The 22,656-nt window shown below is 46.7% G+C and overlaps 1 protein-coding gene across 6 annotated transcripts in view; it reads left to right on the forward strand.

Moving 5' to 3' along the window:
- The first annotated feature begins 2,234 nt into the window (after positions 1-2,234).
- SLC7A7 (solute carrier family 7 member 7) overlaps positions 2,235-22,656 on the forward strand; it is a 32,034-nt gene continuing 11,612 nt past the window's right edge. For 2 of the 6 annotated variants that reach the window (XM_036884401.2, XM_036884402.2), the window contains exons 1-2: positions 7,341-7,485; positions 8,546-9,085. In XM_036884401.2, the coding sequence (XP_036740296.2) occupies positions 8,587-9,085 (499 nt within the window). In that variant the 5' untranslated portion in view covers positions 7,341-7,485; positions 8,546-8,586. Of the gene's footprint in view, positions 2,344-4,418; positions 4,579-5,203; positions 5,343-7,340; positions 7,486-8,545; positions 9,086-13,051; positions 13,169-22,656 lie in introns of those variants that run through there. The other 4 variants (XM_057488598.1, XM_057488599.1, XM_057488597.1 and 1 more) reach the window with 4 other exon arrangements.

Genomic DNA, 22,656 nt, shown 5'->3' on the forward strand with positions numbered 1-22,656 from the left:
TGTGTCTAGCTGGTTCTAAGATAGACAGCTGAAGTAGACAGCACTGGAATCCCATTACATAGTTTATAGTGGGGAATCTAGTACTGGAAACTCAGGGCTGGAAAAATAACCCCAATGCCAACCAACATTCAAGACTGACAGGAAAGATGACTGGCTGGCACTACTACCAACACTATATAAAGGAATTGAACCAGCAACATTCCTAGTAGCTCACATATTAGAGTTTGAAAAAGATCATAAAAAGGGCACATGCATTAAGATGAACAAATAGTGTGGACAGTATGAATTCCATATGCAGAAGTGAACACAGGCAATAAGCCCTGGGCTCTGGCGGCAGGATGGGAAGTTTGATCAGGAAAACTGGGTGATGTGGGAGGGGAAAGGTCTTTGGAAGGAAGACAAGTTCAGCCTTTGACATGGTTAGTGTGATGTGGCAGGGGGACAACTCATGGGTTGTAAATCGCAGGAAATATGGGTTAGGATTTTGAGAGAGAAAGAGAACATTAGTGCTGACATCTAACTGCAGCAGCATTCTCAGGAACCTCATGGAAAACATGCAGGGGAGGGGGTCTGGTACATGGACAGCTTTCCTCAATGACTTCAGACTCATAAGACACAGGAAGGTGGCTTCGTCATCCTAAACTCGATGTCTTTCAACTTCTGGACTTCATCTAACAAAGGCTAGAGTTAAGAGCAATGCGAAGCATCAGGAATCTGAGCTTCACATCTTTCTTCACTTACTTAAACCCTTATGCTTCTCCATGGCATCGTGGCCTGTATTTAGCTTTAATAGTTTATTATCTACTCATGTTTTTGTCCAGTATGTTACTTGAATATCCTTCTGTCAGACCTGTACAGAGTAATTTTTGTATTCCGCTCTGGGTAATTAGGTGCTTTTTTAACCCTTGTGATGAATAATGAAATGACATTGGGGAAATGTAAGTGAAGCTGGTTTGGGGTGGCCAATTCCATCTCATTTTGCAGCCTCTTCCCCTTTTTGCATGCTTGTTACTAAATTCTAAGGTTGAAGAAGATAAAAGATTTGGGAAGTGTCTTATTACACATTCCTTCATTATCTTCCTCCTTGAGACAGCTCAACAATCAAATCACTGTCACGTGCTACAAGTGTGGGAACTGAAAGCTATAAACTGCTCTCACACAATACTTTGCTTTCAGTATTATTTACTTATTACTTACATAATTTATTGTAACATATTCCTTTAATTTTTCCATGGCTATCAAATTCCTACTAAATCAGTCCTGGCTAAATTCTGTGTTAGATGATGGGTTTATTATAACCCTGAGCTATACTTTTTTTGTCTTGCCTGCCAGCTGGGAAGTCTGTTAAAACTGTGTCTTTCCACCAGACTGGTCTCGAAGGTGGTGGGTCTCTATGAATCTCTGCAGAGTGGTAATGTTGACTTTAGCCAAAGCTGGATTAGTCAAAAGGTACACAAAAGTACATTGTATTGTTTACAAGTTATCTTTTAGTATTAAAACGTGGTGAAACATTTGCAGATCCCTTTTCTTGAACTAGCCCAGCAACTCTCTCTTGTTGGGTCCACGCTGCTGCTAAGATTCTTTAGAATCCACAAAGTGCTTTGGGGATCCCAGCTTCGGGGCACCCTCAGGGCGAACATTTTTTGTTAAGTGCTGCCTCCTGGCGGCGGTTCTATTGCACGACACCTTCGCAGCCTGGAGGAGACCACTTTGGGATCTGGAAGCTGATGAAACGGCTTCCCCGAGGGGGCGGGGAGCTGAAACGCCCTTCCGGGAGACCCCCTTCCCTGGCGGCGGGGCTATGCAGTCCAGAGTCCCTTCCGAGTGTCAGTTGAAAGTCTCGGGACTGGAGGCGGGGTTGTCAGGGTTCAGGGCCCTCGCCCAGACCCCCGTAGGGCAGCCAGCTCGAGCTGTATTGGGAGGGAGGGGAGAGGAAGCTAAGCATTGCTGGGGCGGAGGACGCGTCCAAGGCTAGCCGCGGTCATTTTCATTTCCCAGGGCAGCGAACTGTGCCTGAGCGAGGAGAGGGCAGGGGAGTGGGTTGTGGGGCTGCTCCGTTCTCAGACCTTTGTCTACACCCACCATAACCCTCCGGCCCTTCCTGGATCCCGGGGAGGGGGCGGGGACTGTTTGGCCAGGTAGGACGCTGGGTGGGGCCCTCGTCCCCTAGGTGAGAGCTAGGTCGGGGTTTGGGAAGGCGAGATCTTAGGGCCGCAAGCACAGAACCCGGGGCCCAGAGGGCGAGCGCGAGAGAGGGAACTAAAAAGCAAACGGCAGGGACAACGTGAAGCCCGGGCCGGGGAGAGCCGAGGCCGAGTGGGGGTGTGGGAGAAGGGGGCAAAGGTGAGCGCGACCGCGGGCTGGGCCGGGGCGGAGGGGGCTGTACGGGCTGTGGAGAGGTGAGCTGGAGGGCGGGTTCTAGGAAGAGTTCACGCCTAAAGGGTTCCGGTTCCACTCTTGAACGCGTCTGTTTTTACGTGAACCTGAGCGCCCGCCTTCTCTGCGTTTTTACCCTTTTCGGGCCGTCGCACTGTGCTTCCGCTGCACCTAGCCCGTCACCTGAACCCAGGTGTGGGACAGCAACCAAAAGCTTCCCGGATCCGGGGAAAGCGCATTAGATGAGGGCCTTTTTGTTTTTGTTTTCCCATTAATGAAACATAAAGTCCATTTCAAACCAGACTAGGCTTCCCAGTAAAATTTTACCCTCCTACCCTATACTACCAAAAAGAGTAAAGACTTCAAAATACTCCTTGGTTAGGAGCCAAAGCAGCAGCTGCATAGGTAGGCCGGAAGGGCGAGTTCAAGGACATTACTGGAGCCCAGACTGCAGGGAAATCAGTTTAGGAGGAACAGCACTGTTCGTTAATTCTTTTATTCGTCTAGCAAACATTTCCTGACTGGCTCTAGGTGCCCTGTCCTGAGGATATAGGGTGAATAAAAGCTCTGGTGGTGCTGGCATTCTAGTGGGGAGAGGAGAGGACAAATCTACAAATAAGCCTCAGGTGACAGTGAGTGCTTTGGAAGAAAAGTGAGGGCATCTGAGCTCTGAGTGGGCTTTCTTGGTGTTCAGCATGGTGACGGGATGGAGACTGACAGAGGGACGAAGTTGCTCTTTCAGAGTCTCCTCAGGGAAAGCCTGGATAGGGTTATGTTTAAGCATAGACCTGAATGGAGTGAATGAAGGAATGGACAGTGTCACAGGGAAGAATGTTTCAGGTAGAAGGAATGGCAACAGCAAAGGCTTTGAATTGGGAGCATGCTGCTTGTGTGGCAACAGCCAGGAGGCCTGTGTGGCTGGAGGGGAGTGAGAGAGAGCAGGACAGCTTTAGGGCTGTCTTCATAGGACTTACCTCATTTACAGCCTGGACCTGATCCTAGAATGGGAGGAACAGTACAGCTGGGCAGCAGCCTGGGTCTAAAAGGGCACTAAATTACCCTCATAGTAATTCAGACATTGGGTGCCAATGAACTCTGATTTCTATTTGTTTCTCTTGGTGAACTGTAAGTTGACTCCCATCCACTGACAGACTCCTTGATGACTGCCTACCTGGGCCACCTGTTTCTAGAATAATTTTGCATCATGCAGGTCCGGGTACAAGTTGCACCCAGCTAGTAGTTGCTTAAAGGCAGCAGTCACAGCTGGAATTCTGATGATGCACCAGGCACTCTGAAGTGCCACTCCCCGAGAAAGATTTATACAGTTGTTTACATTTTAAAAGGCTTGATATGCCTACCAAGAAATTGCTTTAGAAATTCGCGTGTAACAAATTCATGTAATAAGCTCTAATTTTGAATAGAAAGGATGAAGTTTACAGTTCTTATTCTGAGAAAACTGGTAATCCCCCATCTCTGCTAAGTAAATATTCAGCCGATATATTTAATCTTTATTTGAAGGGGTGACAACTCATTAGCCTGTCTAGAGTGCCAGGGCTTGTTCTGGCCCCTTTGGCTGGAACACCTGAACAAATTGGGCACCTGAGCTGTGAGTGGACTTTCTTAGTGTTCAGGTGCTTGGCATGCTTTGCCTTATCTAGGGGCTGAAATGGCAGAGACTCTAGAGATGGGCCTGAAGAGTTCCATTGCTCTACATGAGGATCTGATTCCCTCATTAGGACCAAGGGCAGTGTGAGTGGGAAATTAGGAAGTGGACTGAGGGGAAAAGGGAGTTGTAAAGGGCATCAGGCGGCCACTGTAAGTCACTGGGAGAGCTTAAGTGTTCAGTAAACGTGGGACAGACGACAGGGAACATCAGGGGCTGGGTAGGGAAGAGGAGGAGCTAAAAGTCAGAGTGAAGACACCTAGAGGTTGCAGGCGTGGAGGTCCTCTGGGTCTAACCAGGCAGTCCCAGCTCCAGCCCATCCCCTGGCCCCTCCCCACTGCCGGCCAGAATTGCACATGTGTTTTCCTGTTTTCCATTTCGGTCCCCGTCACCCTCTGCCTTTTCTGATCCTCACAGTCAACAGCTGCTACAGCTTCAGCCGTAGGGCTGGATTTCCCGTCCCAGCACCTTCCCCTCCCCCACTCCCCAGCGTGCTGGTAGCCCCTCCTCCTTGCCCCTACCCAAAGGTCACGGGACAGGTAAGAGGTGGGAGAGAAGGGACAGTGGGTGAGAGGGAAGTGCGGAGGAGGATGGAGTGAGTCCTGAGAATTGGCTGAGGGAGACTTCAGAGCCTGTTGTTTCTCGGTCCCAGAGCCCACTCTGCCCAGAGACTTCAGTCTTATGTTAATAGAAGCCCTGGCCACAGGAGTAAACAATTTCTTGTTTCACTTTTTTTCTTTCCCTTTCTTTCTTTTTTTTTAAGGGTCTGTCGTAGCCACAGTGGAATATACGAAAACAAATGGAGAACTGGGGAGGAAGAGTCTGACTTCCAGCTTGGGCCGATGGGGAAATAGCTGTTACAGGGTGTATCTGTTTTGTCTTTGTGTTGTTAGGGGAGGCAGACCAGTTGGAGCTAGGAAGGCAGGACTTGGGGCATGGTGGGGGGAGGGGGCGGAGAAAGTGTGTTCTCACATTTAGTTACCTGAACTTGACTGAGTAAGACCCTGAACTGTGTGCTGGTTCTTGGCGGAAGTATGTTTTGGTGTTGTCATTTACGGGTGGGGTCAGGGAGTGGGGCTTCCCTTGGCTGCTGTGCTGGGCACTGCATGCTGGGGGCCCTGCTGCCGGTGTTCCCTCGACCTCAGAATCAAACTTCTCCCACAGGCTGGAGGATGAGAGTGTTGTCCTGCAGCCCGACTAGGTCCTCAGCGATGAATGTACCTCAGACAGGAAAAAGACAGGGCTGCTGTGTGTGTCCGAACGCTGTTACCTCCTGGGGTTGCAGACTCTGCAAGTTTCAAATGTAAGCCTAGGGTGGGAGAGCTACCTTCAGGTGCCAGGCTGCCTGAATGGTGGAAACATTACCCCGAGATCCAGGGTCTCAGGAAGGAATGTGAGCTGCCAAAGACATTGCCTTCTTGTGTATGGCTGCTGCCGCAAGGCAATGGTTGAGTAAAGAGGGGGCATGGTTTGTATGAAAAACAGTCTCCCCTGCCCAGTTTTGGTGGGCTGACTGAAGAGCAGGTTAAAAGGTTCCACCTGTAGCACTTCCTGGTGAGACCGCTAGGGTGTGCTGTTTCCTGGAATGTGGATTCTTCCCCAGTGGTTCTGTCTCCTGTTTCCACGAGGACTTCACTTTTCAGATACCACGAAGCCGGAACTAAACCCTGTACACCTTTCTCCCCACCTTACCTCAGTTTCCTCTTCATTTGTCCCTTCTTCATTCCTTATCTTTACATTGCTTAGTATTGAGGCCAGTGAGTTTGGTCTTAAAAGGACAGGCATGATGATGTACTTCCGTGTGTTTTGTTTGCCTTAGAAGTGGCCATCCTAGCAAGAGCCGCGGGGCTGAGAAGACTTGTGATTGCCTCTCATCCATGCAAAGGGATGAGAAAGGGGAGGAGCAGTCTGGAGGAGATGGACGGGTTGTGGGAGCCTTTAGCCTAGGCTTCAGGCAGAGGCTTTCCTTTTAATGTAATCACCTTCTCCCTCATGTAATCTTAGCCATCTGCAGTGCTTTCTGACTGAGAGGAAAGCTTAGAGCCTGGGCATCCCAGAGGCTGGCACGCATTTTAGTGCCTGCTTGAAGGGGCTGCAGGGGGAATTAAATGAGATAAGGCATTTAGATGTTTAGCAGTGTATCTGGCCTGAGTAGGTGCTCAATAAACGGCAGCTATTGTTATAATAGGAGCATTTAGAAAGGGAGCTGGGAGTCTCCTCTGGGTGGATTTCAGGTATTTGTGAGGATGGCTTGGGAGAAGCATGATCTCCAGGAAGGCTAACACCAGGATCCTCCTTCTGGTTTAAAAACAAAATTTAAGGGGCTAGAATGGGAGGATGTAGGGTAGAGATAAGCCCCTCTCCCTACCCCACCCCCAGGGGGATTTTCAGATCTTAATTCTCTGTGTAGAACACAGACAAGGTTAGACGGGGTGTGAGAAGGGGAAGACAGTGGGATTTCAGAATGGATAGGTTTATTTCTATCGGTAAGAGTCCTGGAATACCAGGTTCAAGTAGGCTATAAAGATAGAATTATGTGATTTCTAAAAAGTGCTCAGCTTCCTCTGTTCTGGGCTTTTCTGTCAGGCTAGCTCAGAGATATCTTATTTCCCCATATTTTTAGGAAATTGGAATAAACTTGTATTGGGGAAGGTGTTTAGGAATTTACGCTTACCCCAAAGATCCCGGTGTGTTTTCTTAAGGATGAAAGGGCACGCGAGTTGGGTGGGATAAGCCAGAGATTTGCATTTCATTTCTTGACCTTGTTTTCTTGGAAGCAGCTTGCAGCTCAGCCCTGTGGTAACGACCCAAGTTTGTGGGCAGCCACCCTCTCCCTCAGTGTGTGTGGGGAAGTGTGCGGTGTTCTCTTAGGACACCCAATCACGAGGGGTAGGGACTGCACTCGCGCTTCCTCTAATCTCAGCAAGTGGACAAACCTTTGTGTTTACAGGGCAGTCTTCTTGCCTTTCTGGTTTGGGGTGAGAGAGAAGTGGGGCTAGGGTGGGGCTGGAAGACAGAGACGGGAGCTGTGCACTCTTTTCAGCTACTGCCCTGTCCTCAGCGAATTTGCTTGGAGACAGCTTCCCCAGGGCTACAGAAACTGCGCCCAGCTGACTGTCCTTTCTTCGCTCCCAATCCTGGAGCAAAGCTGACAAAGGAGATTCCTGAGAGAGGCCTTCTTATCACAAAAAGTGCTGAGCCAAGAGTTCCTAGCCACCCCTTTTGCAGATGTGAAGAGCCAGTGAACTTTGGACCCAGACAGTTGCTTAACTTTCCCCTCCCCCTCTCTCCGCCCTTCTTGACTTCTTGATTTGACTTAAATCCATAAGCATTGCCTGGCCTTCCCTTTTACTGCTGGCTGGAAAGGAGGAGCGGTCAGGCCACAGTTCCTGGAGGACTGCCACTAGCTGCCGCTGCGGGGACCTGCTTATACCTAGGGCCAGGGAGTGAGTGTTCTTCCCACCCTGTCCCTAAGCCCCACTCAACTTGCCCACCCCCACTTGCTGCTTGGCAGTGTCCAGTCAGTTCCTCTCCCAAGAGCCTTAACTCCAGTTTTATCCCCTTGCTTGGCCCACCTCGCCTGTTTTCCCCCAGCTGTCTCCTGCTCTGCCGTGCCCAGCACCTGCTGCCGCTTCCCCTGTTTCTGTGCCCCAGCTTTGGGGGCCCTCAGCAGCACCTCCTGGGTGGGAGCGCTCATCAACTGCCTCCAGTTATCTCCGGGTTGGGCTGTGTATTTGGATTGCCCTTCTCTCATTTATACTTTTTTGGGTGACACAGCTCTGCTGATGGGGGGGATTTGATGGCAGGAGTCCTGAACACTAGAGCCTGGGAAAGGTATCTGGTGAAAAAAGGCCATGGAAAGAAGAGCCTGTCTTCTTCCAGGGTGGGGTGGGGCTGCCTGGGCTTTGCCAGGGCTGAAGACTTCACTCAGGCCTGCTGCCTGAGCAGGATGCTGCTGATGGGTTTTTGGCCAGAGGTCTTGGAGCCTTTAGTTTTGCCAGAGCGCGAGTCCTGGGGAAAGAGCAGTATTGGGGGAATAACCCACAGATAGCTGCTTGCAAGGTTGGTTCCCAATGTGGCATCTCAGCACAGGTGATAGGTGAGTCTAAATTTGGAGAGAAGACACTGTTTTTGGGTAAGGATGAAAAACACAGGCGGAGATCCTGATGGTTACATTTGGAAACTGCCAAATTGTCCTTATTCCTGTCTCATATCATAGCAGGCTCAGATAGAACCAGCATTTAGTTTTCTATTTTGTAAATCTGGTGGGCAGCACCAGCGTAATGATGAAAAACAGATGCTTTCTCTCTGGGGAATGAATGGCTGACCTTAAAAATTCAAGTTGGGTGGTTTTGACAAGCCAGCTGGAGAAGAAGAGGTTAATGGGAGGCGGGAGGCAGAGGTGAGGTCTCTGCAATGGAGGGCGGGGGCATGTTCTGGCCCCTATGGGGAGAGTTCTGTGTTATTGCCAACCACCTGATACAGATCTTCATCTTTCTTCCTTAGAGGGCAATGCCCAGAAGTTGGTGAAGGCTCTCTTCTCCAACATGGCTGATTGCATTAAGTATGAAGTGGCCCCCCAGCATGAGAGAGATGCCTCCCCTTTGGCCAGTGAGGCCAGCCCGGGGTCGGAGCAGGTACAGCTGAAGAAGGAGATCTCGCTGCTTAATGGCGTGTGTCTGATTGTGGGAAACATGATTGGCTCGGGCATCTTCGTCTCCCCCAAGGGTGTACTCATGTACAGTGCCTCCTTTGGCCTCTCCCTGGTCATCTGGGCTGTCGGGGGCCTCTTTTCAGTCTTTGGGGCCCTTTGTTATGCGGAACTGGGCACTACCATTAAGAAATCTGGGGCCAGCTACGCCTACATCCTTGAGGCTTTCGGGGGATTCCTTGCCTTCATCCGTCTCTGGACCTCCCTCCTCATCATCGAGCCCACAAGCCAGGCCATCATTGCCATCACCTTTGCAAACTACATGGTGCAGCCCTTCTTCCCGAGCTGCTTTGCCCCGTATGCTGCCGGCCGGCTGCTGGCTGCTGCCTGCATCTGTAAGTGGGGCTGGGGCAGGAGGTGGGGGCGGAGCACCAGGGCAGAGGTCAGGCCGTGAGTCCAGTCTGCCAGTAAGGAGGAGATGGAAATGAATGATTCTGACAAACACTTGTGTAGTTTTGTGAAATTAATGGATACTTGGTGTGAAAATTCGAACAGTACCAAAGTGTTAAAAGAAAACAATTTTTACTTTCCCTCAGTTGCCCGTGGTAAGCACCATTAGTGGTTTACATGGTCTTCCTGACTTTTTCTTGTTCCTTCAAGAGTTGTAGTTTTGTTCTGTTTTACAAAAAGGGGATCATAGTACACATATAATTCTACAGTTTGCTTTTTCCCAGAATTTTATCAGTCACAAAATTTTTCTTCTACATATGGATCTACTTTTTGAAAAAGTCTTCATGTAATTCCATGTTAATTTTAAAGATTGTTTTATTTAATGAATTAGTCCTCTGTTAATGGACATTTAAGTTGGTTCCAGTTTTTCAGTCTTACAGTTAATGTTCCAGTGAATATTCTATTGCATTTGCATGAGTTTTTCTGTGGGCTAGATTCTTAAAACTGTCGTTTCAACCTACCTTGAATTTTCCTCTGTACAGATTTAAATAATATTTTATGTATGAGACATTCAGCAAAGCCACATAGGAGGTACCGAGAGGCTGATCCTCTACAGCTGCTTCCCTCAGCTGCCTCTGTTCTGGAAAGATGGGAGACCCCCAGCTGTGGAGAAGCTCAGATAGTCAGTTTAAGGGGCAGCAGCAGCAATGATGGGACACAGGCACTCGGTACCAGGTGCATCTGCTCACTGGAGCAGCCCTCTCCTCTCAGCCTCATGTCCCCTTTCCTTTCAGTTCCTCTCCTGCTCCATTTTATTCCTCAGCTGCCTTTCCTGCCTGCCTGTTCTTACTGCCATGCAGAGAACCGACTGCCTTCTGTGGGGTCCTCCTGTGCTTCTCGTGTCTGTGTGTGGCTTGGACTCATCTCTGTATGGGGATGTTGCGCATGGCAAGTCAGAGGTGGGGTGGAAGGAACTGCCTTGTGTCACAAGAAGGGGCTTTTCCCCTGAGATCTTAAATTTGATCTGAATTTTGCTTGTATCATTTATAGATGATCTGGTAGGCTGACTTACTGGTGAAATTAATTTATGATCTATCAGTTGTGGGAATACAGTTATGTATTTTGTGTAGAGTAAGGATTATTCTATCTAAGTAAAATTTCCAAGGTTGTAGTTTTGTTCTGTTTTACAAAAGGGGAGATCATAGTACACATATAATTCTATGGTTTGCTTTTTTCCAGAATTTTATCAGTCACAAAATTTCTCTTCTACATATGGCTGTTTTCCTTGAAGCACCAGAATTCTATTACTTTAACTCTATTTGTTGAGATCTCTTTAATAGTAATGATATGTTTGCTTGCTCTTATAACTTGACATTTCTTTTGTGACTCAGGGTCACATTGCACATCTCAATTCTTGCCACCCACAAAAAGCAACACCAAAGCATACTTCCTGCAGGAACCAGGATATAGTTTAGGGTCTTGGCTCCTTAGTCAAGTTCGGGGTTCTTAATGTGAGAACCAAGGTACCCCAAGTCCTGACTTCCTAGCTCCAACTGGTCTGTGCTCCCTCCCCTAACAAGATAAACAGAAAAAATACACTCTGGAAGAGCTAGATTCCCCCATCATCTGAAGCTGGAAGCTCAGCTCTTCTCTCCCCAGTTCTCCATTTGTTGTTGTTCAACTATGAGGCCTTCCCAGGCCACTGGGGTGGGGATAAATGTTTGTTTCCTCTGTGGCCTCAGAGTGCTGGCCTGACTTCAGCTCATCAGGTTTTATTCTTTTGTGATTCTGATCTGTGTCATCTCTAACAGCTGTTGTTCCTCGATTCTGGCATTGTGCTTTCCTCCAACTGTCACCTGTTTTTAATTTGCTGCTTCTAATTTGAGAATAGACAAACTCTTCCACACCCAAGTACACAAACATGCACATGTAAATCCTTGTAAGAATACACATAAAGTAGACACAGTTATGATTAATCTGCAAAGCTACCTACCCAATTAATAAAAGACATGGAGTTTTGTGCATGACATTTATGGCATATATTTGAGACAGTTCTGGGTAAGAGTGAAAAGCACACCATTTGAGGCTTGCATTTGAGGCTGGACTTGATAGCTGTGTGATCATAAGGAAGGAAGGAAGGAAGGAAGGTTCTGTGACTGCTTCCAGGCTACTGTGAGGATGAAGTGAGATTTGGTGAAAACCATAAATCATGGCTCAATGGTAACACTGATGATTATGTTTTAAATTACTCTCTCTTTTGGTTGCTTGTAGGACTTTGTAATAATTCTAGAGGGACACAGATATGGAAAATGGTTCAGAAGGGCAACCAAGATTGTAAGAATTTAGGGACATATGATTCATGTGTTTCTTCTTTCAGCCATTGCTTAATAAGCACCTAGAGCATGTCAGATGCTGAGACCTAGGAGGACATTCTGTCCGCATACCATCTATGGAGTGAGACCTCATTTATCTATCATAACCATTTGGAAAGCCAGGAAGGAGGGGGAGGAAAAGGCCTATAAGTAGTCAAGAGAGAACCTTAAAACATAATAATCATCAATAATGTTACCCTTGAGTCATGATCTATAGTTCTCACCGAATTGTACTTCCTCTCCCCAAAAACCCAGAAGTAAACAGTCACTGCACCTTCCTTCCTTAAGGTCATATAGATATGGAGCCCAGACGCAAATGCAAGGCTGGTGCACTTTTCACTCTGTAGAGTTGTCTCTGTGTGCCATAATCCATGCACAAAGGAGACTTGGGTTGAAGTCTTCAGGTTTAGCAAGAGAGGGCTTTCATATAGAACTTTCATTCATTCAGGAAGCATTTGGGGCACGGTATGTGCTAGATAGTCTACTTAGTGCTTGAAAACAAAGAAGAGGAAAATGTACCCTTGCCATGAGAACATGGAGTCCAGGTGGGAGACAAACGTGCACAAGCAGTTGTCACACAGCCTGATAAGTGCAATGGCAGAGGCACCTCGGGCAGGTGGGACAACGTCCTCCTTGTGGCGAGGAGAGCTTAGGAAGACGTCAAAGAGACCATAATGTCTGAATCGAAGTTTGAAAAGATACTTAGCTGTCTCCTATGACATTCCTGACAGAGGGAACCTCATGTGGAAAGGTGTGGAGGTGCAGAAAGGCACGGGGTGGTCAGAGAATTCTGGGTTGGTGGTGTGGCTGGAATGTAGGGTGGGAGAGGAGGGTGAGGAGGTAAGAGAATAGAAATGTAGCCCGGGGCAGCTGCAGGAGGGTTTTTACCTCTTGCCTAAAAAGGTCAGACTTTATCTTGAAAGTAGGGGGAAGCTATTGCTTTTAAGTGGGGAAGTGAAATCAGGTTTGCTTGGAAGAATTCTGGTGGCCATGTGGAGAGTGTTGTTGGCAAGAGTGAAACACAAGGTAGAGAGACTGGTTTGGGGAGCTGAAACCTGAGTCCACATGAAGGGCAGGGAAGGCTTGCACTATAGGTGGGGCATTGGGATGGGAGGTGATGGGGTGGATAAAGAAATAGCTATCAGGTGGAATGTCCAGGACTTCTGGATGTGGGGGGTGGGAGTGTTCAGAGGTGGTGCTGACTCAAGCTTGGACAGGTTGGGGGCCACAGGGCTGCCACCTGAAATAGGGAGAGTGGGCTGAAGTAGAGGGGGCTGGAGCTTCTGCTGGGCTGCTCATGTGGCCCTTGCACACACAGTGCCTTCCTCGGGTCGTTGTGACCCAGAGTTGGTCATTTTCCCACTGAGTCTCATCTAAAAATGAGGCTGATGTGTCAATGCTGATGCCAGGCTATTAATGTACAATGGTGAGCATACATGTATGTTTTCTAATGACCAGAGGCGTGTGTTCACTATCAAGGCACCCTCTAGTACCATTGGCAGTGGGAAGCCAATTTGGTAATCAGGGAATTGCTTGCAGGGGTGTGGAATCACAACAAAGGAAGAGAGTTTGGATTACATGAAAAAAATGTACTGACTGTGGAGCTGGAAGGTAGAGTCCTACAGCAGGGAACTCATGGTGTGGTCAAGGAGACAGGTGAAAATTGTTAATTAAACACTGTATATGGTAAGAGGTGGATGGGGGTGGAGTGCAGCGTATTCAGGAGATGTTCACATTCAACACTGAAGGATGAAAAGGAGCCTAGGTGCAGGCGAAGCATCCACTTACCATGGCCTGCATGGCCTCCTCCATGTGACTTGTCTGGCTCCTCTCAGACCTCTCACACCTTCATGCTGCTCCAGAGACACTGGCCTCCTGCTTTTCCCTCAGTTTGCTTGGCATGTTCCTGTTTCAGGGGTTTTGTACTTATTGTTCTTCTGCGGGGACCTTGCTGTCCCCAGATGCCCGGAGAGCTCATTCCCTCACTCCATTTGTGTCTTCGCACAGATAATACCTTCCGAGAAACCCAGCCTATCCAAAATGGTCACTCTGTCTCCCATCCTATTTTGTTTTTCTGTATAGCACTTACCACCACCTGACATTAATTATTTACTCATTTATTGTCTGTCTTTCCTTCTAGAATATAAACATCATGAGAGTAAGGACTTTGTTTTGTTTGCTGCTGAATCTCTGGCACTGAGAGCAGTGCTGGGTTTCTGCCAGGTACTCCGTAAATACCTGTTGACTGAAGAAGGGGCAAGGGCATTCTGGGTATAGGGAAAGGCAGTGTAAGGCAAAGGTGAGAAAAGTGTGGGGACAGGTGTGGCAGGGATTAAGATGAAGGGGGACAAAGGGAGGCAAGGGACTAGAGCACGAGGCAAACTTCCTGGAGGGTTTAGATTTTATTCTAAAGCATAGGAGGAACCACTGAAGGGTTTTAAGTGGTGGAACACTGGAGCTGGGATGGGACATAAGAGCAAAGCTGGAGGCAGAGACACAGATTAGGAAGCTCTTAGCAATCTAGGCAGGAAATGACAAAATCCTGAACTAAGGCATTGGCAGTGGGGTGTGGCTTATTCAGGAGATGATGTCTCCAGGAGGGGGTAGATCAGAGAGTGATTTAGAACATATAACCAGTACAACCAACGATACTTACTGGGATATCTGATGTAAGAGGTAAGAGACAGGGAAGTGACAAGGGAAAGGTCCACCAGCCTGTAATTCTGTGCCATAGGGGCTGAGCCTGCCCTATGGCCCACCATATCTGCAGCAAAGAAACAAAGAAAGGAGCTTGATAAATATTCCTTGAACGATGAGATGAGGTTCCTGGTCTGAGTAACTGGTAGGTGGTGGCATTATTTACAGGGAGGGAGAGGTTGGAATCTTGTGGAATTTCCAAGTTATTTGTAGGGTAGTAGGTTGATGCGCCCATTTTGGAGCTCAGGAAAGAGATGGGGCTGGAGATTGTGCATTCAACAAATATTCATGAAGCACTTGCCATTTTCCCAGCCCTGAGCATTGTATTTATGGAGCTCTCAGTCTGTGTGCACGTGCTGGAGGGACGATGGGGGTGGGCAGGATGGGCAACCCAACACATGATTACAGTGGATTATGAGGAATGTTGAGTTGTGAGGCACAGGGAGCCACAGGAGAAGACTGCAGCAGCCTAGGAGTTGAGAAACTCCATGAGGAAGTTAAAGCTGACACCTGAATGATGAAGAAGAACTAACCAGTAGAATAGAGAGGGAAGAGGAGCACCTCTGGCAGCAAGAACAGGATGTAGAAAAAGTTGGAGACAAGAAAGGACATCTTAAAGACATGAAAAGGAGTTCAGGGTGGGCTGGTGTTGAGCTTAATGTGGGAAATGTTGAGAGTTGGCCTGCAGAGGTAGATGGAGGTCATAGGATAGGCTTTATAAACTATTCCAATTATTATTTCTGTTTAATTTGTCACTTAAAACTTAGTGGCTTAAAACAATAGTCATTTTATTCTTTCAGGATTTCTGTGGCTCAGTAATTTGGGAAGGGCTAGGTGGGACAGTTCTGGCTCAGTCTCATGTGGTTGTGTTCAGGTAGTGGCAGGAGCTGGCACAGGGCACTGAAGAAGATGGGGACTAGCTGCGCATCTTCTCAAGTTGTGTTGGGTCCTTTCCATTGAGCTTCCTCCCGTAATGGCAGCCTCAGAGCACTCAGACTTTGCTTGGCAGCTGAAGGCTTTAAGAATGAGTATTGCAGCAACCAGAGTGGAAGCTGCATTACCTGTTATGTCCTAGCCTTTGAAGTCACAGGGTGTTGCTCCTGCTGTACTCTACAGGTGGAAACCTTCACAGAAGACCACCCATTTGCAAGAGAAGAGGCATCACTTCTACCTCTTTATGGGTGGACTATCAAACACACTGTCTGAAAAGCATGTGTGATGGGAGATATTGAGACATCCCTGGAAAACACGATCTATAACATGAACCACATTAAGGAGTTTGGTGGGCTTTCTCCCAAGGCAATGAAAAACCTTATGAGGCTTTTAAAGCAGGAGAGTCACATTTATGATTTAGATTTTAAAATTTGTGATTTTAGATTACTCCAGCTTCAGTTTGCAGGACTGAAAGCAGGGAGATTGTTAAGGAGCTGCTGCCATGATCTTGGTGAGAGGATGATGGCAAGGACTGGAGTCATATTTTGGGGATGAGATTGGTTAAGGCTTGGACACTGATGGGTAGAGGTCGATTACAAGATGCCCAAGGTTTCTGGCTTGAGCATCTGGGTGGTGATGCCAGTTACTTACAGGGGGGATACTGTTGGAGCAGTAAGTTTGAGAGAAATTGATGTTTTGGATAGGCTGAATTTTGTGCCTGGGTAGTTGGATATTTGTATGTATCTGAAATCATGACAGTTGGGGCTGGTGATAAACTTTTGGGAAACATCAGTGTATAGGTGGTCATTGAAATCACAGTAGCAGATGAGATGATCTTGGGACAGGATGTAGAAGGGGAGTAGAAAAGGGCTCAGGGCAGCATTCTGAGGAATACCAACACTGATGGATAAATAATCTGCAAAAAGTTGGAGAAGTAGTAGAGAGATAGGAGGGAAATGAGAGATGGTGAGTGGAGGAGAGCAATTTGAGGAGCCAGTGGCCAACAGTGTCCAATCTGCTAAGAGGTCAAGCTAGACAAGGAGTGGTGTTGCTTGGACTTTTCAACTTAGAGGTCACTGGTGACTTTGAAGAGGGAGATTTCAGGGCAGTGAGGGTGGAGTCAGATTTCAGAGAGATTTTTGATTTAGCCAGTGAAATTTGAATATCTACTCTGTGCCTAGTTCTGAGCAAGACCCAAGGATGACTGTTACTTGTCTGCCCTCTAGCTCACAGTTGATGGGAGAGACAGCTAAGTGCACCACTCTAATGCAGTGTGGCTAGTGTGATGTGGGAGCTGAGGAAGGCCCAAGGGTGGTGGGCTTATGCTCAAAGGTAGCCTTTCTGGAGGAACTGTTAAGTAAGACAAAGAATGGAACTGGCAACTAGGAGGTCAAGGAAAACTATCCGTCCCTTCAGTTGAGTGGACATCAGACAAGGGAAGGGGAGGAAATGGAGACAGACTGTCCTCATTCCATTGGGAGGCAGCAGTGGATGGTGGTTCAAAGCATGGACTCAGACAGGTTGAATTTATTAGCCTCAGTTTCTTCAACTGTAGAGTGGGATCTCTACCTCGTAGAGGTGTGATCTATGTTTTTGCCAGACTTTCATCTTTTTTTCTCAAATAGTGAGAATTTCAAGAGAGCAAATAGAGTTTCTGCCCCTTTCAGAGTGGCTTGCTGTCTCTTTACAGGCATAGTCTTCCTTTAGAACTGCTAATCAACTATAGCCCTAGGTAGATTAGTATGCTGGTAGACCTTGAAATCATTTACTGATTATTGCTTAGGTATGTGTTTTGTATTTACGGGTGACTTCACTCACTGCTGATTTCATTGTCAGGGTAATCACATGGTGCCCTCTTGCCAGGAACTCCTCTCCTCCCCAACCCCAGCACTAACCTCCATACACGCAGTCCTGGTAACTGGTTCTGGTGCCCCTTTGTATCCCCTTTGAGGCCCCAGACTGGATGGGTTGTCTCTCAGTTCTTATAAGTGTCCATGTTCACTTTTCTGTGAAGGGTGGAGACTGGTCTTTATCACAGGGCCTGGAACACAGTAGGTGCTCAATATATGCTTGATGGATGGATGGGGATGAATGAATGAATTCTGAGTTCTGAAGGAACCTTGCTGTCCTGTCCAGGGTACTATGAGGTATGCGATGGACCCTCCTGAAGCTGATAATTCTGACTTCTCAGAGTTCTTTGAGGATTGCTCCAGTTCTCTGTAGCCTGAAGACCCATTAGCCCAGGAGATAATCCCACTCCCAGCCCCACATCCTTGCGTACAGATAGGGAGGCACATGGTGTGGTGGGATGTATACAAGGTTTAGAGCTGGCCACTGGCAGAGTGGCCTCAGTTTTCTCAATTGTAAGATAAAGATGATAAACCTACTCTGTCAGATTAAATTAGATGAAGTAAATGGCCTAACACATAAGTGTCAGTCGCAGACGGTAGGTACTACTGAAAATTATATTCAGTCATTGCATCTAATTAATTTCTAAAGCTTTTTCTTTCTACATTCTGTTTTGGGATAACTTAGAAATCGTTTTAATTTTATAGTAGCTCAGAGATCAGAGAGGAGAGGTGGAGCTTTTCTCTTGGCAGAGTCAGGGCTAGGTGTCCAGAAGTCCGGCTCTGCCTGACTGCCCTTTCTCTGGAGCCAGTGTGCTCTTGCCCACCATTAGCAGTGTTGGGCATTTCTCCTCCTACCTTGCCTACACTTGGCCACTCTGCGATGTAGTCTTTTGCCTTTCACTAATGACACTTTTGACTTCCTGTGCCTTTGGTCTGCCCACTGTACCAGTCAGCCAGTAGTGCCTATTTGGGGCTCCCTGGGAACAGAGCACTGTTCTTTAGGGATCAAGCAGAGTCCTTGTGTCCCTGACTCTTGACCCTAATGACTCGAATGTAGTAGGTGCTTCAGTAAATGTCATCTGGATGAATGAAGCTTAGCCAAGAAGGATGTTGTGTACTTCTGGCACTCAGCGTGGTGGAGGGAGGGGGTGCGGAGGGCCACTGTGGGAGCTGGACAGAGGGGAGGGCAGGCAGCTCACCCAGAGTCTGCTAGTGCTGTTTGGGGACTCCAGAGGACCTTGGATCTCTGTGTGTGTATTTGAGAGCTTGGCTACGTGTCCTTGTGCAGTGTCTAGTACCAGAATGACTGACTTCATGTATTTGTGGCTAATGAGGTAGAACAGCTAGATTTGGGGCCTCCAACTGGTTTTTGCCCTTTGAACTTTATTCTTGGAAGCTAGTTACCTTGCCTAGAGGGGATTTCCCAGAGCCATTTTAGGTTGGAGGTGAGGAAGCTTACATTTCACATCCCACATTCACAGCAATGAACAGGCTGGAGTCAGAGCCTTCAGTTCTTTCTGGCGTGGGCTCACTGTGAACTTTGGAACAAACTTCACCAGCAGAGATGGGGGTAGAGCTCTGTGCTGGCTTGATCCTCAAGGCTCTTTAGAGGTTTACCCTTAGTTTCTTCCTTTTCCTGTTCTTTTAGCCTCAGAAGAGGCTGAGAGAATAGCCTAGAAGTGGTTGGGGAAGAGCTAGGGATGGTGGGTCCCAACCCTGGCTGTACATTGGAATCACCCAGGGGTTAAAATAAAACAAAACTCATGGCCCCTTCCTCTCTGTCCCTGCTCCCCCAAGCTAATAAATCTGAACTATTGGTTAGAAGAATGGGAATTGGCTCGGAGAATGAGCATTGAGGAAGCAGAAAAGTTGTTATTGAGAAGTGACAGGGCCCTTGGGAAGAGATGTTCTCAATTGTCATCATCATGTTTTAGACTCATGTGGGGAACTTTAAAAATACTGCAGTGGCAGACTCACAGACTCCAAGAAGGGACTAGCGGTTACCAAAGGGGAGGGGAGGGAGGGAGAAGGGGATTGAGGGGCATTATGATTAGTACACATGGTATGGGAGGGATCCTGGGGAAGACAGTGTAGCACAGAGAAGACAAGTAGTGACTCTGTGGCATCTTACTACACTGATAGACAGTGACTGCAATGGGGTATTGGGGGGGACTTGATGATATGGGTGAATGTAGTACCCACAATGTTTTTCATGTGAAACCTTCATAAGGGTGTATATTAATGATACCTTAATTAAAAAAACAAAACAAACACACACAACGACACTGCAATGCCTGTACTCCACTCTAGACTTTCTGACCTATTGGCCCAGGTGGGGCTGGAGCCCTGGACTTTGTTAAACCTTGTCAAGTGACACCAATGTGCAGCTAGGATAGAGCAGTGTTGAGCTAAGGGAAGGGGTTGGGCTTGTTCTGATCTAGGTCGTTCTGTATGTGATCATCTCCTGTAGTGACTGCTAAGGTAGCATACCCAAGGTGTGCAGAGCATCAGGCTCCCCTGGGAAACCCTCTCTCAGCCTCTGCAGCAGAACTGCTGGGGTGGAGCCTCAGAGCTGTAGGTAAACATTCCTCAAGTAATTTTGATGCTCACTCAGGCTTGGGGGCCTGTTTCCAAGGACCTGAACTGGACCTGGCTGAGCAAACCAGGAAGTAGCTGATTAACCAGGCCTTGCTGGCTTTGGGAAGAGAGCAGATGGAGCTGTTTAACATGAGAGCCCCCTGGTACAAACTGTCCACCTGCTGCCCCAGAGTGGTGTAGAGCCATGGTGACTACAGTGCTGACTGAATTCCAGGAGGCGGAGTAGGAGGAATCTGGTCCAGTGACCCATAGGGTTTACGCTCGGGATGTCTTCTTGCCAGATATTGTCAGCCATGATGCCTGAGTAAGCAACATGGTTCTGTAGCCTGAAAAGGTAAATCTGCTTTACCTGCTTTGAGGACCATCTGCTATCTGAGAGAGAGAACAGCAACAAGGAAGGATGGAAAGAATACCTCAAGGAAGTGAGGAAACAAAAATGATTTTTAAGGTGTAGAGACTATCCTAAGCCAGCATTAAATAACACACACAAAACAAATGGAGATACAGCAGAGAAAAGGAGGAAAGACTTGACATTTCTGGGTTTATGCAACATAGCTGAGGTTTTTTCAGAAAACTTATATCTGGTCCTTCTGTGGTCGAGTATTCTGATGACATCTGGGAATTAGCCAGCTTGAGCGTACCAGAAGGGGCTCTAGTATGACTGACTTTACGGAGACCAGCCTAATGCAGAGCTTTGCAGTTTTCTTGAGCAACATAAGAGCTGGCTCACACTATTAAGCTCACAGACCACTATCCTTTTGCTGGTTATTATGGGATGAATGACATCACCTGTCAAAAGATACCTGAGATGTATCATCTGAGGAGGCAGGTGATACATCTCTGTCAAGTGAAGGCTGTGTATGTGAAAGAAAAAAGAACACAGAACAGAGTACCAGACTAAGTGCTAAAAAACCAGAAGGATAGGCTCTGGTTAGGGAGAAAGCAGATTTCATAGGGATTGGGAAGGGTGTAAAGCTTTACATGGAAATTTTTTACAAGAAAGGAGAAAAATGCACACATAAAAGTATAAATCTGGGTATTTTGGAGGTTGTGAGGTATTACATAGAAAGGAGAATAGAGGTGGAAAAGTTGCTTATTAACGCATTTAGAGAAAATAGAAGATTGGGAATGATGCTTTTGGACTTTTATCTATAAACATTAAAAGGCTAATGAAAATTTGTTTTTTACTCCTATTGCAAGGAGGAAACAGTTTCATATTTGACTAGAATATGACAATGAAAGACTATCTCTTGTTCAAAAGTGATAAATTTCCTAGAAGAGCTGAGATTGATACAGTATATCAAAGAGGGGTGTACTTGTATGAGGATCTGCTATAATAAAGGATGCCTGCTCCCTCTGGGCAAAGTCATGCTTTGATTCTTTTGATTGCAGCGAGAGGGAGATTTAGCACACCAAGATATAGAGACCTGTCAAAGGATTTTACTTGCTTTTCCTTTCTTTCCCAGCAATGTACCCCTCTGTACTACTTCCAGTTCTCTGCCCGCAGAAGGGTCTCTTCTTAAAGCTAAACAGAGGTCTTGCCTCTCTCACTCCTGGCCTACAGATATGTGGCCCATCTCTCAGAGTGCAAAGACACTGGCCTCTGTTAATCCCATCTGCTTATCTTGGGGAGATGAATTATTACATGGTGCTGTAAGAGGCTCTCAAGTTCCAGTTAGGGAATTTTCCTGAAGGTCTCCCATAGTAATAACTCACAGAAATAAGTCCCCATTCTAAGAGAAGAAGCATGGTGAAGAGAACAAGAAGATAAAAAGAAATAGGAATGATGTAATTGTGGGCATATACTGTATACCATCAGATCAGAGGGACAATAAATGTTTTGCTTTCCTAATAAAGATGATAAAATTTGTGTAAAAGGGAAGATATGGTAGCAATGGAACCTCAACTCCCTGAGCATCTTTTGCTAAAATCAGTTTCATTCCGTTAGAAGCAGTACCCCTATAAATTTTTAAAAAGATGGCTTATTATGGAAAACTTCAAACATACAAAAGTAGAGTGAATAATACGATGAACTCCCAGGGTCCAAGTGCCACCATGAGTGATTATCAATACCCGTCTCTCACCCCATTGGGTTATTTAAAGCAAATCCAAGACCTCATACCATTTAATGGCTTCAGTGCATCTCTAAGGATAAAGACTTATTTATAATAATAATTATCATCATCATCATCTTATTTAATATAACCACTTATTTATTATAATTATCATCATCATCATTATTTAATATAATCAGAGGAAGTGTGGAATCCTTGTGAGGAAGTGACTATGCTCAGTTTGTACCTCCTAGGAAAAGAAACGTTGGATTTTCTCAGAAACGCACTCTAAATTTTGACAAAGAGATTGCAGAAAAGTTCAGGGGAAGAAACTATCTTGTGGCCGGGAATTAAAAAAAAAAAAATACCAGGAGATTTTCCAAAATGAAATTCTGATAAAAAAGGTGAAAATTCTTATTTAGGAAGAAAAAGAGAATCATCTGAAGCAGTCAGTGTGACTGAACACATTGCTGTTTGATAAACTTAGATTTTTAGAAGCAAGATACATAAGAGGTGGTTCAAGGTGGCATAACCGAGACTCACTACAGGAATGGCCCAGAAGTGCAAGCAGAGTGTCCTGAGGGTGATGCCCAGCCTGAACTAACACTTGAGGAAGCAACTGAGGACAGTAAGAAGTTCTGAGAGCAATGCTGAGAGTGAGGGCAGCAAGGGCAATGTGGGATGCCCTGGAGCAGTTACATGACAATAGGTGGTAGAGGGAACAGAGAAGACCACACTTCCATTTTTCTTCTAACTTTACCTGGTGGAAGGATTGCTAACCTAGAAAGGACTCAGTAAAACCAACAGACCAACAAACAGTACAAGACCAAGAGAGTTGAAGAGAGAGTAATAAGGCATGTCATTGATTTAAATGTTTTTAACTACCTACCTGCAGACAATTGGAAAGAACTGAAAAATAGTTGACATGACAGAATCACCACTGGGCATCTCAAGGGTCTTGGAGAACAGGAAGGGTGTGAAAGGGAAGCTACTGAGTGATGTATTAGTTTCC

This window comes from Manis pentadactyla, chromosome 11, assembly GCF_030020395.1.
Source record: "Manis pentadactyla isolate mManPen7 chromosome 11, mManPen7.hap1, whole genome shotgun sequence".
NCBI classification, from domain to species: domain Eukaryota; kingdom Metazoa; phylum Chordata; class Mammalia; order Pholidota; family Manidae; genus Manis; species Manis pentadactyla.